General features: G+C 44.8%; 4 protein-coding genes across 4 annotated transcripts; 2 read left to right on the top strand and 2 right to left on the bottom strand.

Annotated features, from left to right (window-relative positions):
* The first annotated feature begins 18 nt into the window (after positions 1-18).
* Positions 19-1,382, top strand: BO94DRAFT_540684 (MYG1 family protein). The gene is made up of 2 exons (XM_025612969.1): positions 19-202; positions 283-1,382. Exons 1-2 carry the CDS (start codon positions 144-146, stop codon positions 1,310-1,312), a joined length of 1,089 nt encoding a protein of 362 aa, XP_025461578.1. The 5' UTR covers positions 19-143; the 3' UTR covers positions 1,313-1,382.
* Positions 1,383-1,938: 556 nt separating this feature from the next.
* On the bottom strand, positions 1,939-2,821 carry BO94DRAFT_332751 (Yae1 family protein). The gene has a single exon (XM_025606990.1). The coding sequence runs from the start codon at positions 2,586-2,588 to the stop codon at positions 1,992-1,994; it is 597 nt and encodes a 198-aa protein (XP_025461577.1). The 5' UTR covers positions 2,589-2,821; the 3' UTR covers positions 1,939-1,991.
* BO94DRAFT_332760 (methionine--tRNA ligase MES1) lies at positions 2,752-5,356 on the top strand. Its single transcript, XM_025606991.1, has 3 exons — positions 2,752-3,050; positions 3,137-5,236; positions 5,338-5,356. The coding sequence occupies exons 1-2, from the start codon at positions 2,914-2,916 to the stop codon at positions 4,956-4,958; spliced, it is 1,959 nt and encodes a 652-aa protein (XP_025461576.1). The 5' UTR covers positions 2,752-2,913; the 3' UTR covers positions 4,959-5,236; positions 5,338-5,356.
* Positions 5,220-6,813, bottom strand: sonA (putative nuclear pore complex protein (SonA)). The gene is made up of 2 exons (XM_025612968.1): positions 6,539-6,813; positions 5,220-6,474 (listed from the first exon to the last, which is right to left on the bottom strand). Exons 1-2 carry the CDS (start codon positions 6,800-6,802, stop codon positions 5,653-5,655), a joined length of 1,086 nt encoding a protein of 361 aa, XP_025461575.1. The 5' UTR covers positions 6,803-6,813; the 3' UTR covers positions 5,220-5,652.
* Positions 6,814-12,474: the final 5,661 nt, after the last annotated feature.

The following is a 12,474-nucleotide window of genomic DNA, read 5'->3' as shown; positions in this document are numbered from 1 at the left end:
GATTTACTCCTCCCCGAAGGCAGCTCAACTTGACCATCGGGAGGAATTCCTACTCTAGGATCCTCCTACCTTTCTACCTTTCTACTTTTCTTTTTTTTTTTATTTCCTACTTTTATATGCTCCGATACCGTCAGTTGTTCAAGATGGTCGAAACTGCCACGAAGAAGGTCAAGACCTCTTCTCCCTTGATCGGAACTCATAAGTAAGTTTCCAGAAAAGCTTCGAAGCTGCTTCTTCTCCGATCGTGGATTCGCAAAATTAATTAATGTTCACTCTACTCAGCGGTCATTTCCACGCCGATGAGGCTCTTGCCGTTTATCTCCTCCGTCTCCTGCCAACATACTCCTCCTCCTCCCTCCTCCGTACCAGAGACCCCGCCCAACTCGCTACCTGCCATACCGTGGTCGACGTGGGTGGAGAGTACGACCCCGCCAGCAACCGCTATGATCACCACCAGCGTGCTTTCGCGACCACCTTCCCCAACCACAACACCAAGCTCTCCTCCGCAGGGTTGGTGTACATGCACTTTGGCCGAGCCATAATCGCCCAACATACCTCGTTGCCCTTGGACCATGAGGACGTTACCCTGTTGTACGAGAAGCTGTATACCGATTTTATCGAAGCCGTCGATGCCAACGATAACGGTGTCTCCGCCTATGATCCCGCCGCCATTTCCGCCGCCAACATCGAGAAGCGCTTCAAGGATGGCGGAATCACGATCGCTTCGGTGGTAGGTGATATGAACAACCCGGACCCTACCTGCCCCCCCGGGGAGCCTCAGGACGAGGATAGTCTGTTCTCCCGGGCTAGCACATTCATCGGAAACGTCTTTGCTCGCAAGCTGCACCACGCCGCTTCCTCCTGGCTGCCTGCACGTACGTCCATCGGTGCTGCTTACCGTTCCCGTCGGGACGTCCACGCTTCCGGTCGCATCCTTGTCTTGCCGCAGGGCGGTATGCCTTGGAAAGAGCACCTCTACAACTTCGAGAAGGAAGCTTCGGGATCAAACGATATTAGTGCTGATGATCAGGTCTACTATGTCCTGTATCCTGAGAGTGCCACTGAGGGTTCTAAGTGGCGCGTGCAGTGCGTCTCCGAAAACGAGGGTAGCTTCGTGTCCCGAAAGCCTCTGCCGGAGGCGTGGCGGGGTGTCCGCGATGCCGATCTCGATGGTGTCATGGCAGCGGAGGCTGAGAAATCAGGAAACCTTAAGGTTCCTGAGGGCGCTGTCTTTGTCCACGCCAGTGGCTTCATTGGTGGCCATCAGACGAAAGAAGGCGCTCTTGCCATGGCCATTCGTGGATTGGAGTAATATGTTACGGATAAAGATAGGCTTACATTTCTTGCCATGACGGTAAGGGTTTTTGATATGGGATTATCTAAAAAGTTATTTTGTTTGAAAATCGTCTTTAGCTCATGGGGATCCATCCGCGGTAAATTTGTCACAACGGTGTCAGATTATCGGCAGGAACTCGTAGTCTACCTAGGTCCTAAGTCCACTCATCGTTTGTATTTCTACCCGTGGGCACAGTGCCCCCAGGGTAAAAACCCCTGTAAGACTCCCAGAAACCTCAGTTTGAGAAGTTTTCAATGTTGTTTTGGGGGGTGGAAGCGACATTATAGTATTGATATCTGTCAGGCTGGGAGTTAAGTGGTGCGAGGAGGAGTGATCAAGTGTGAGATGTACTGAAGAGCAATGAACTGGAGTAACACTAGAGGCGGCCAGCAACACATGAAAGCTCAGATGAGAGTAAACCGTGCCGTAGAAGCGAGAAGTATAATGCAGTCTGACTGGCCAGTGGGCAACTGGAAAGTTTGCGTGGAAGCTTCTCCAGAAGATATCCCTATCCTGTGGAGAAGTTTAGTGTGCCTCAGCAGTACATGACCGAGATGACGTCGAAGCTTGCAGAAATAGAGCAGCTTCTGGGGACTGCCAGTCAGAGAACCTTCGAGAAGCAGGCAAAAGCCGTTGGAGAGGAGCAATCCATCCATCAATGCCGGATGTTCAAGGAACTAATGTCTTCGATGCTGCCGGTTCCATCCCCAGACGTCGGGGGCTCTTTGGCATCGGGATGGATGTCCGAGTTGTCTTCCCTCTCCCCCAACGCTCGCTGGATCAGTTTGGCTTTGATGGCCGCGCCTTTCATACGCTCATCTACATCGTTGACCGCTTCCTCCGTGTTCACCATAGGCAGGGATGCGGGATCTACCAATTCCAGCAGCGTATCGATATTCTTTGCGAGTCTAGAATTAGACGAGAATCTCGACATTTCCTGGCAAATTGCCGGGTCCATTAAGGAGGATCCATCTGGCTTATCACTCGCCAGGGAAGACGAAGGGACCCTCTTGTCCAGGCCGGCCGGATCGGAGTTGTTAGACGGCTGATAATCTGCAAGTCGTTGAGCCCAGACCAGGGCTTTGCCGTAAAATCTTCCCAGTTCGACGAACTTCTCGAATCCTTTCTCGACAGCAAAAACACTGCCCTCGGTGTATCCGGCTTGCGCGCCATCCGCAACTCCTAGATCGTAGCCTTCTTTGTAGAAGTCTTCCTCCAGATCGAGGAGGCTCTCAAGCAGGTTACACTCCATGGTGCTAGTGCACAACGAAGAGACAGAGAGAGGGAGGGAGTAGGGGAGAGACGGTAGAAGACTCAGCGAGGTGACGATGAGATCTCCCCGTCGGTGAGATGTTAAAGGGGCCACGCCAGAGCGCTATCTCGAAAATCACAATGCGGATCTGCAGTCGCCTGGCGCCGAGTGTGGGGAAGGAAGAAGAAAGAAGGCAGAGTGCGGAGAGTCGCGGCTGAAAGCGCTTCGAAGTTGGATGAATCATCCGCACCCGCGAAAAAGTTGCAACATCTCTAACCCCTCCATCCGCTGATAAACAACCCCGCCATCCGCCTCCCAACCCATCATGGCTTCAGAGTCCAAGATCCTGCCCAAGCAGGGCCAGCGCAACATCCTGGTCACTAGTGCCTTGCCCTACGTCAACAACGTGCCTCACTTGGGCAACATCGTTGGCTCCGTTCTAAGTGCCGATGTCTTCGCCAGGTATCACCCTCTCCCTTCCCTTTGTCCGATTCCTGTTGCTTGCTCGCCACCCATGCCGGTCCTGCGGTGCTGACCCGGATCTTCAGATTTCACAAGGCATGCGGACATCAAACACTGTTCATCTGTGGTACTGATGAATACGGAACGGCGACGGAGACCAAAGCTTTGGAGGAGAAGGTGACGCCGGAAGAGCTCTGCGCCAAATATAACAAGATCCACCAGGAGGTGTATGAGTGGTTTGAGATTGGCTTCGATCACTTCGGTCGCACCCCGACAAAGCAGCACACCGAAATCTCTCAGGCCATCTTCAAGAAGCTGTACGAGAACGGCTATCTGACCGAAAAGACGGCGGAGCAGCCGTTCTGTGAGACCCATGGATCTTTCTTGGCGGATCGCTACGTGGAGGGAGAGTGCCCTCGGTGCCATTATGACGATGCTCGTGGAGACCAATGTGACAAGTGTGGGCATCTTCTCGATCCTTTTGATCTCATCAACCCGCGCTGCAAGCTCGACGGCGCTACCCCCATCCGCCGCTCGACGAAACACATCCACCTCCTCCTCGACAAGCTTCAGTCTCAGATTGAGGCCTGGTCTCAGAATGCCATCGAAAAGGGTGACTGGCCCAAGAACTCGCGTGTCATTACCGAATCCTGGTTGAAGGAAGGCCTGAAGGACCGCGGCATCACGAGAGATCTCAAATGGGGTGTCCCTGTGCCTTTGGAGGGCATGGAAAACAAGGTGCTCTATGTCTGGTTCGAGGCCTGCATTGGATACCCCTCCATCACTGCCAACTATACCCCGGATTGGGAGCTCTGGTGGCGCAATCCGGAGGATGTCCAGCTGTATCAGTTCCTGGGCAAGGATAACGTTCCATTCCACAGTGTTATCTTCCCAGGCACCCAGCTGGGAACCAAGGATAAGTGGACCATGCTTCACCACCTGAGTACAACGGAATACTTGAACTACGAGGGTGGCAAATTCAGCAAGTCTCGCGGCATCGGTGTCTTTGGCACTAGCGCCAGGGAGACGGGTGTGCCCCCGGATGTGTGGCGCTACTATCTCCTGAAGAATCGTCCCGAGACCGGAGACACTCAGTTCGAATGGCGCTCCTTTGTTGAGAGCAACAACAGTGAGTTGCTGGCCAAACTGGGCAACCTCGTCAATCGTGTCATCAAGCTCGTTATTGCATCTTACGGCTCAGTTGTTCCCGAATTCACTGTTCCCGAAAGCTTCCAGCCTACCTTGGACGAGGTGACGGCGACTCTCCAGCAATACGTTGAAGAAATGGAGGGTGCGCACCTCCGCGCCGGTGTCACCAGCGCGATGAAGCTGGCTGAAATCGGAAACGGGTTGATTCAGGCTAACCGCCTTGATAACTCCTTGATTGCCAACGAACCCGAGCGTGCTGCGGCGGTCGTCGGTACTGTGCTCAACTTGATCCATCTCCTGGCTAGCGTTTTCGCTCCCTACCTTCCCGCCACGTCCAAGTCGATCAACGAACAGCTCAACGTGCCATTCGGATTGATCCCCTCTCTGGAGGATATCAAGGACGGCTGGAAGCCGGCTGTCATCAAGTCCGGTCACAAAATCGGAAAGGCCCAGTACCTTTTCTCCCGGATCGACCCCAAGAAGGCCGATGCATGGCGTGACATGTTCGGTGGCTCCCAGGCGGACAGGCAGAAGAAGGAGGAAGAAGCTGCCAAGGCAGCGGTCAAGAAGGCCGCCAACGCCGCCGCCAAGGCCAAGAAGAAGGAGAAAAAGGCCAAGGCTGCTGCCGAGGCTGCCGCTGCTGGTGGCGAGCCTGTAGAGGCCTCCGCCAAAGGAGGTGCCCAGGCCACGGATGTCACCAGCGATGCCGTCGAGAAGGTCACCGATGGCGTGGCCCAGGTCACGATCCCCTCATCCTAAATAGAATTCAACCTAGTCCGTACTCGAACGACAGCGTCTATAGAGTGCAGTGACTACTGACTCCTTGATATCCTGATGATTAGAGCGTTCTGTCTTTGTTAGGTGTTGATACATACAGACATGTGTCAGGGTCGATATGAGCTACGATACAGGTGAAATAAGGAATTGATCGATGGGTACTAGTTCACTAGTTAGTTCTGGTTGTCTTGCTTTAGTTTTTCCTTTCCGCCTTTCAACAATACTCCAGACTTCAACATGGGTTTAAATTCATTTCATTTTCTTATCTTATCTTGGGAAAGAGAGAGAGTCAGGTTGTAGGCCCGGTGGACAATCCACCCATTACAGCCCCATCTCAAACAGCTACATTGGGTTTCCTCTCTCTTTTCTTCTTTTCTTTCCCCTTCTCCTTCGAAGGAATGACCTGTCCCCGAAACCCCAGGCAACACAATTAACCTAAAATGAATCGCTCATATGCATTCCCAGAGAACAATAATAATAAAAGGGTACATGATACGTGGATGAGATAATAAAAAAAGAAAAGAAAAAGAGATGGCAAGAACATGGCAAGAACATGGCTTAGCCAATCCATGTATAGGCCGAGCATGATACTCCAGATAATGAGCCCTGAGCCCAGTCTAGGTTGGCTCCCTCCCAACGACGCCCCCATTCTCAGATCCGCAAGCCAGCCTCTCCATTACCTCTTCCGGTTGCCCGGCCGGGGCTTCACCTCTTCTGGGCCGACGGGGTGCAGCATGACCTTATTGGCCAGTTGCTGGGTGTTGGCAGAGTAGCCCTTGCTCCAGTCATAGCTTACAGCGTATGCGAAGATGTTGCCGCTGCGATTGAAAGCGGTGCTGGAGATAGTGCCGCCCACGGAAGGGTATCCCTTGAGACGGTGCTTGGCGTCCTTGTCCCAGAAGTGGAACGTGCCGTCACTGCCGGCGGTGCTGAACGTACCATGGACAGGGTGGAAGGAGATGGAGTTGACGGAGAAGATGTTGTTGACTTCCCGCTGGGGGGTCTCGCGGTGGCACTTGAAGCTGAAGTTGGAGCTGGAGTCCTTCTCCTCGACATACTGGATAGCGCAGCGGCCCTCGACGCTGCCGACGGCGAAGCCGGTGGCGTCGGAAAAGCAGCTGACTACCCGCGTCTGCCACTTGAGCGGGGACTGCATGGTCTTGTAGAATTTGGTGGGGTTGTCGAGGTTGATGATGTTGATGTACCGGTCAGCGGTGCCGACCACGAGGAGCTTGTTCTTGACGTCCATGGTGTAGACTCGCTCCTGACACTCCACCGCCGCAATTGGGGTAGATTGTCGCAGGTCCCAATATTTCACGGTCTTGTCCCAAGAGCCGGTCACCAGAAGCGGACTATTGCCAGTCGGGTTCGGAATCATATGGCAACACTTGATGGGCGCATCGTGGGCAGCAACTTGGACGGGGGTGGTCGCGTTGGCTGCGAGATCCAACATACGAGCGGCTTTATCGGCGCCAGCTCCTACCACTTTCGTACCATCCTAGACAAACAGGGACCGTGTCAGCGGGCCAGTAACGCTGCGGCGGGGAATGGAGGAAGCTCACCGGTGACCAACAGCAATTTAGAACAGGGGCCTCGTGCTCGAACAGAGCTTTGCCTTCGCTCTGGCCCTGGTCGTTGATCTCATAGATGCGAACTTTCTTGTCCCACGAGGCGACTGCTAGATGGTCACTAGCGGGCGAGAACCGGAGATCCGAGATACTGTCCTCGGGAGGAGAATTAAGAGCGACATCTTTCGATATATCACCCGTGGTGTTGGTCTGACCAGCCGTGGTCGCCGACGCGCCGACACCACCGAAGAGCGACATTCGAACGGCACGATGCTACGCTGTTCTACTCGATTAGGCGAAAAGTGCACAGCAAGGAAATTGAGGGGATCCGCAGCGCGAGACGAACAAGGAAAAAGCAGACGTGACTGAAGGCGGGAAGGCAGCGAGACTGATCGTACCCACGCGATTGCGCAAGACTCGAGGCGCAACCAGCCGAGTTGACTAAAGGGCGTTATTAATCTTGCAGATGGCGAGAGGCGCGCTAGACCGGCAGCGAGAGCAGCATTCAAGATCGAAGGAATGAATGAATGGCACGAATGCTCCCTCGTTCAAACGGGCAATAATTGATCGAATATCTTTCTCGCCGTTCGCCCTCACCGCCTCCAAACAAGACAAACGGCTGAGTCAGCGGCCAGAGCATTAACGTATTTCATAAGCGAGCGGCGCACACAAGCGAGCGGCGCACCTCCGCTTCATTCCTGCCCATGGGCCAAATACTAGAGGCTTTATCAATAAAAAATTACATTTCTATCTAAAAATTAATTAGGAACTTGATTAAGATATTATAATCACCTATGTTCTAAAATATGATAATCACTGCAGTGCAGGGGTGCTCGTACGCGTGGTCTATCTATAGAAAGTACAGGATCTAGAGAAAGTATATTTTGAGCTTCATCGACCTGATTCTCACGCTGAAATTACTCTAGACTATTCTAAATAGTTAATCTCTCTATAATTTCTTACTGTCTAGTAGAGCACTTTCTTTTTCAAAGCTTCTTTATATTAAAAGCGTGTAATTCATGGATTTCTTTACATATAAGAATAGGCTTATTAAGATATAATTTATAATCTTTAATAAGCTTATTAAACCGTGCTTTTAGTAAAGATAAAGAACTCTGTATATATGTTCTAAGCAGCTGCTTCACAGTAGATACCTGCTTTTCAAGCTGTCTAGTTATATAAGGTGTTTTTAGAGCTGTACTGATTAATTAACTGTTTAATAATATAGAAGTCTTTAGCTGAATATTCAGCTAACTGAATACCCTATCTAGATTAAATAGAACTAGACCAGCACCTATAAAGCTATTCTGAATAATATCTATTTAAAAAGTATGTTTACAAGCTTGTGGAAAGGCTTCTAAGAAATCAAGCTTATTAATATAGTTAATTTCTAAGCATGCCTGCTTCTCTATCAAGCTACCGTATGCCCGCTTTAGAGATAAATAGCAGCCAATATCTAGAGGCTATAGTAGATATAATGAGTGTACAGGTATATAGATAGAAATAATATTATTCTTACTATATATTTGATTGAACTGAGGTATTAAATGACTACTATAGTTATCAAGAATAAGAAGATAATATCTACTAATTATATAACTAGTACTAAGAATAAAGAGATTTTGAAGCCAGCAAAGACCTATCTTGTCTGTAGTCTATCTATTAAGACTAACCTTAATCTTATTATCGCGTGGGAGTTTGATATCTTGATACCAATTCTCTATATAGATCTTGCCTTTAAAGATCATATATAGAGGAAGTGCCCAACTAATTAAGTTAATATATTTAATTAAAGTAATCTATTCTTAATTATCTGGCTATATAAGAGAGGCCTTTCCATAATAGTCAGCTCTAGTAACTGTCAAACCCTAGGATCGCTTCCCTGTTCCTGTTAGCTTAGCTTCACTGGTATACGTACATTCGAACTGAATTGAGGATATATCAGGCTGATGACTATCTAGGAATAACTGGTCTTGAATAAGAGAAGAGAAGTAAGGCTAAATAGTACCGCGTAACTACCCGTAAGTGAGTATAGATAAGTATTAGTTATTAAGCTTCTAAGTATATGATTACTTAAAGATAGTGTTATTAAGCATGAAGAACAGAACTAGTTAAGTATATAAAGAAGTATTTTTATATATCCTATTCTTTATATACCATATTATATACTATCCAGGATAGATCAATGATTAATCTAATCATGATCCAGGATCTTAATATACCTTGTATATATCTTTAATAGTAGATTTGATGATAGATAATCACGTGATATAAAGTTGTTCTGGATGTTACTCAGACCGGGATTTTACTCAATAAGAGTTACTGGTTATCCAAGACTTGCCTTATCGATGTTTTCTGTCTAACAAGTCTGCTTTGCTAGTAATCTGACTAGTAGGGGTCTGTAACATCACTCCCCCTTCTTCAAGATTTCTTATTCTCAAGAAACATAAAGATGTGTATCCCCCCCGTGTGTGTTGGCTGGGTTCTTTAGTTTCTCTTTTTCTCCAGGATGGGTTAACATATCTTGTTATTATACTAATCATGACCGGGTGAAGGAGCGTATTTGTTAATCTAATGAGATTTATAAGAGCAGGCATATTGTTAAGAATTTTTATAAATATTACTTTCTAAAAGGTATTCCTTGTATTATAGATTTGAAAAGTTGAAATTGTGCTGCTTGCACTTGTTACAGTCAGAAATATAAGAAATGATTTTATAATGATAAGGAGTAGAATAAGTTAAAGTAAAATCAATTAAAAGTTGTTACGAACCCCTGCTAGCTAAAGGGACTAGTGAGGCGGTTACGTCAGGCAGAAGGGCTACACCCGGAGAGGTGCAACTCTTATCAGGCAGAACCTGAACTGAGCCGCTACATGTCACGCATCACGTGACTGCGGGTATATGAAAGGGTATATGAAAGGGTATATAGTATATACCTGTGGTATATAAGATGGTATATAATATGGTATACAGAGGGCAGGATATATAAGGACACTTCTTTATATACTTAGTTAATTCTGTTCTTCATACTTAATATAACTATCTTTAAGTAACCATATGTTTTGATAAAGCTTAATAATAATACTTGTCTGTACTTACTTACGGATAGCTGCACGGCACTATCTGGCCTTACTTCTCTTCTTCTGTTCAGGACCAGTTCTCTTTAGATAGTCATCAACCTGACTTACCTTGACCTAGTTCAAAGGTATGTATCAGAACGACAGCTAAGCTAACAGGAACAGGGAGAAGCGATCCTAGGGTTTGACACATTGAGCACCAGTCAGTACGAGTATTATCCAGTAATAATTATTCATTATGTTAACTATATTAAACTCATCACGCGCCCTATAGCAGCAGGGCTTGATAATACAAGAACTGATAGATATGGTTAGTTAGTTATAAGAAAGCATCACTGCCTTAAAACAACAAAACCAGTTACTCAAAGATCGCTTAGCAGTCAAATCTGTTAAGGTCCGGCCACCCGAGCCATTTGACAGCAATCAAGCAAAGCTCAGGGCTTTCTTGACCCAGTTAGATCTGTATCTTAACATAAACAAGGAAAAGCTCAAGAATAAGGAGAACAAGATCTTTTTCACGTCCACTTACCTGATTAGATTAATATTTAACTAGTTTGAACCATATATCTGAGAATGACAGGAGAAGTTAATAAGTAACTAGAATAATGATATAAAGTAAATCTTTATTAATTATACTAGATTTAAACAGTATCTTGAATAGATATTCAGAGATATTAATACAGCACAGAACACTGAGTAAAAGTTATAGTAATTTAAACAGACTAGATTAATATCTAAGTATGCTTCAGAGTTTTTACAAGTTACTAGTTACTTAGATTAGAATAATAACGCCTACATTGCATGATTTAAAAAAGAACTCAAGATAGAGATCCAAGAGAAACTTATCTAGCAAGAATAACTGAATATATTACTAAAGATGATTAAAGCAGCAGTCAAGATTAATAACAAGTTATATAAATACAACATAAAATAATAAAAGGATTAATAGACTAGTAAGTCTATATCTTAATATAATAGCTAATCAGATTACCGAGCTAATAATAGAAGATCAGCATAATCTAGAAGCTTAGAATATGAAGATCTTTACAGACTAAAACCAATGGAGCTGGATGCAGCACAGCATCAGACTTAATAAACTTAAATATTTAAGAAGGAACTTGAATAGTATAAACAAGACTGCTTGTGCTTTAGCTGCGGTAAAGCAGGTTACTAGTTAAAAGATTATAATCAGAAATAGTAACAGTCTCAGAAGTAGTTAAGAACTATAAACCAAGATTAAGATAGAAGAGTCTATAATATCATTATTATTTAATATAAAGTTTAGATAAAATCTGTAACATGGACACTAGATAATAAGAAGTTATATATTATTTAATATAATTAGCTGTTAGAGAACAAAATATATTATGATTAGTTAAGATAACAGATCACTATAAATAAGCTAACAGTACTATCCAGTTAATAAGAGGATTGATAATTATCTATACTATTAATTTGGACCACAAAAGTTAATAATAATAATTATAAGTTAGTTTTAAGAAATGATTATCCTAGTATAGTTTGGAATGAATTTGAACTGTTAGATAAAGAGTATAATACTCTATTTAAAGATCTTAAATCCAGTAAGAAAAGACTTAATAAGATATCTGATACCCTGAAAAAACCCTTATTAGAAATTAATAAATCTTGTCTATCACAGCGAGATGAGGATAAGGAGAACCAAAAGAATGATAAGAAAGATATTACTTATTAATTAGACTATATCTTAAAAGAGATCTTAGAGAATCCAGCATAATTCTGTCTAAAGCTTAAAATAATCATGCAGTATTGCCCACATTGGGACTTAAGATATTGGGAATCATGGAATAAGACTTGGAAATAATATTTATAAAGATATTCTTATTACTTAAAAGTTTGTCTGATATATGGACAAGATAATATAGACTATTATCACTAGTTATTAAAGATTAGTCAGAAGATAAACGTTGTAGGAACGGAATCTTGATACAATAAACCATGTGTTACGGACCCCTGCTAGCTGAACGAACTAGTAAGGCGGACTCGCTAGGCAGAAGGCTACGTCCGGAAGGCAAAGGACTCTTATCAAGTAAAATCCTGATCTGAGTAACCTATGAACCGGGACGGTTACACAACACGTGACCACAACAGACATATCACTGACACGCTATAACATGGCAGCGCTACAACAGAATATGGCAGTGCTATGACAGGACATGGCAGCACTACGACATAACATATCAGTAACATAATATACCATGGCAACGCTATGACAAGAGATAGGATATAAGGACACTCTTTCATATACTTAGCTAGTTCTGTTTTTAATGCTTAATTCAAATTATCTTTGAGTAACCTATGTTTTTGTAGAAGCTTAGTAACAATACTTGTCCACACTTACTTACGGATAGCTGCGCGGTACTATCTGGCCTTACTTCTCTTCTCTTGTTCAGATCAAGTCACCTTTAGATAGTCAACAACCTGACTACCTGTGATTCAGTTCACAAGGTACGTATTGGAACGGGAGCTAAGCTAACAGGAACAGGGAGAAGCGATCCTAGGGTTTGACACCATGTTTGTATATTTATTTCAAAGAAAGTAAGAGTTATTAAAAATATAATGAACTTTCTTGGCTTATATATTATATAAACACATGCTTAATATATCATGATTGAAAGTATATTGTTAACTACTGACCCAGAATACCAGAAGTGATAAAGACTAAGACAAGTTATTATCTATATCTAAACTATAATTATATATATAAAAGATATCAGCAACACCCTTACCACAGATCAATATATTAGTTAACATGTTTTAATAATTAGTATATAATATACTACACAGTAAAGATAAAAGGCTTGAGATTTTTAA

This window comes from Aspergillus sclerotioniger (genome assembly GCF_003184525.1).
Source record: "Aspergillus sclerotioniger CBS 115572 chromosome Unknown BO94scaffold_53, whole genome shotgun sequence".
Classification (NCBI taxonomy): domain Eukaryota; kingdom Fungi; phylum Ascomycota; class Eurotiomycetes; order Eurotiales; family Aspergillaceae; genus Aspergillus; species Aspergillus sclerotioniger.
Note: the sequence above shows the minus strand (reverse complement) of the source record. Positions and strands in the feature narration are given on the sequence as shown.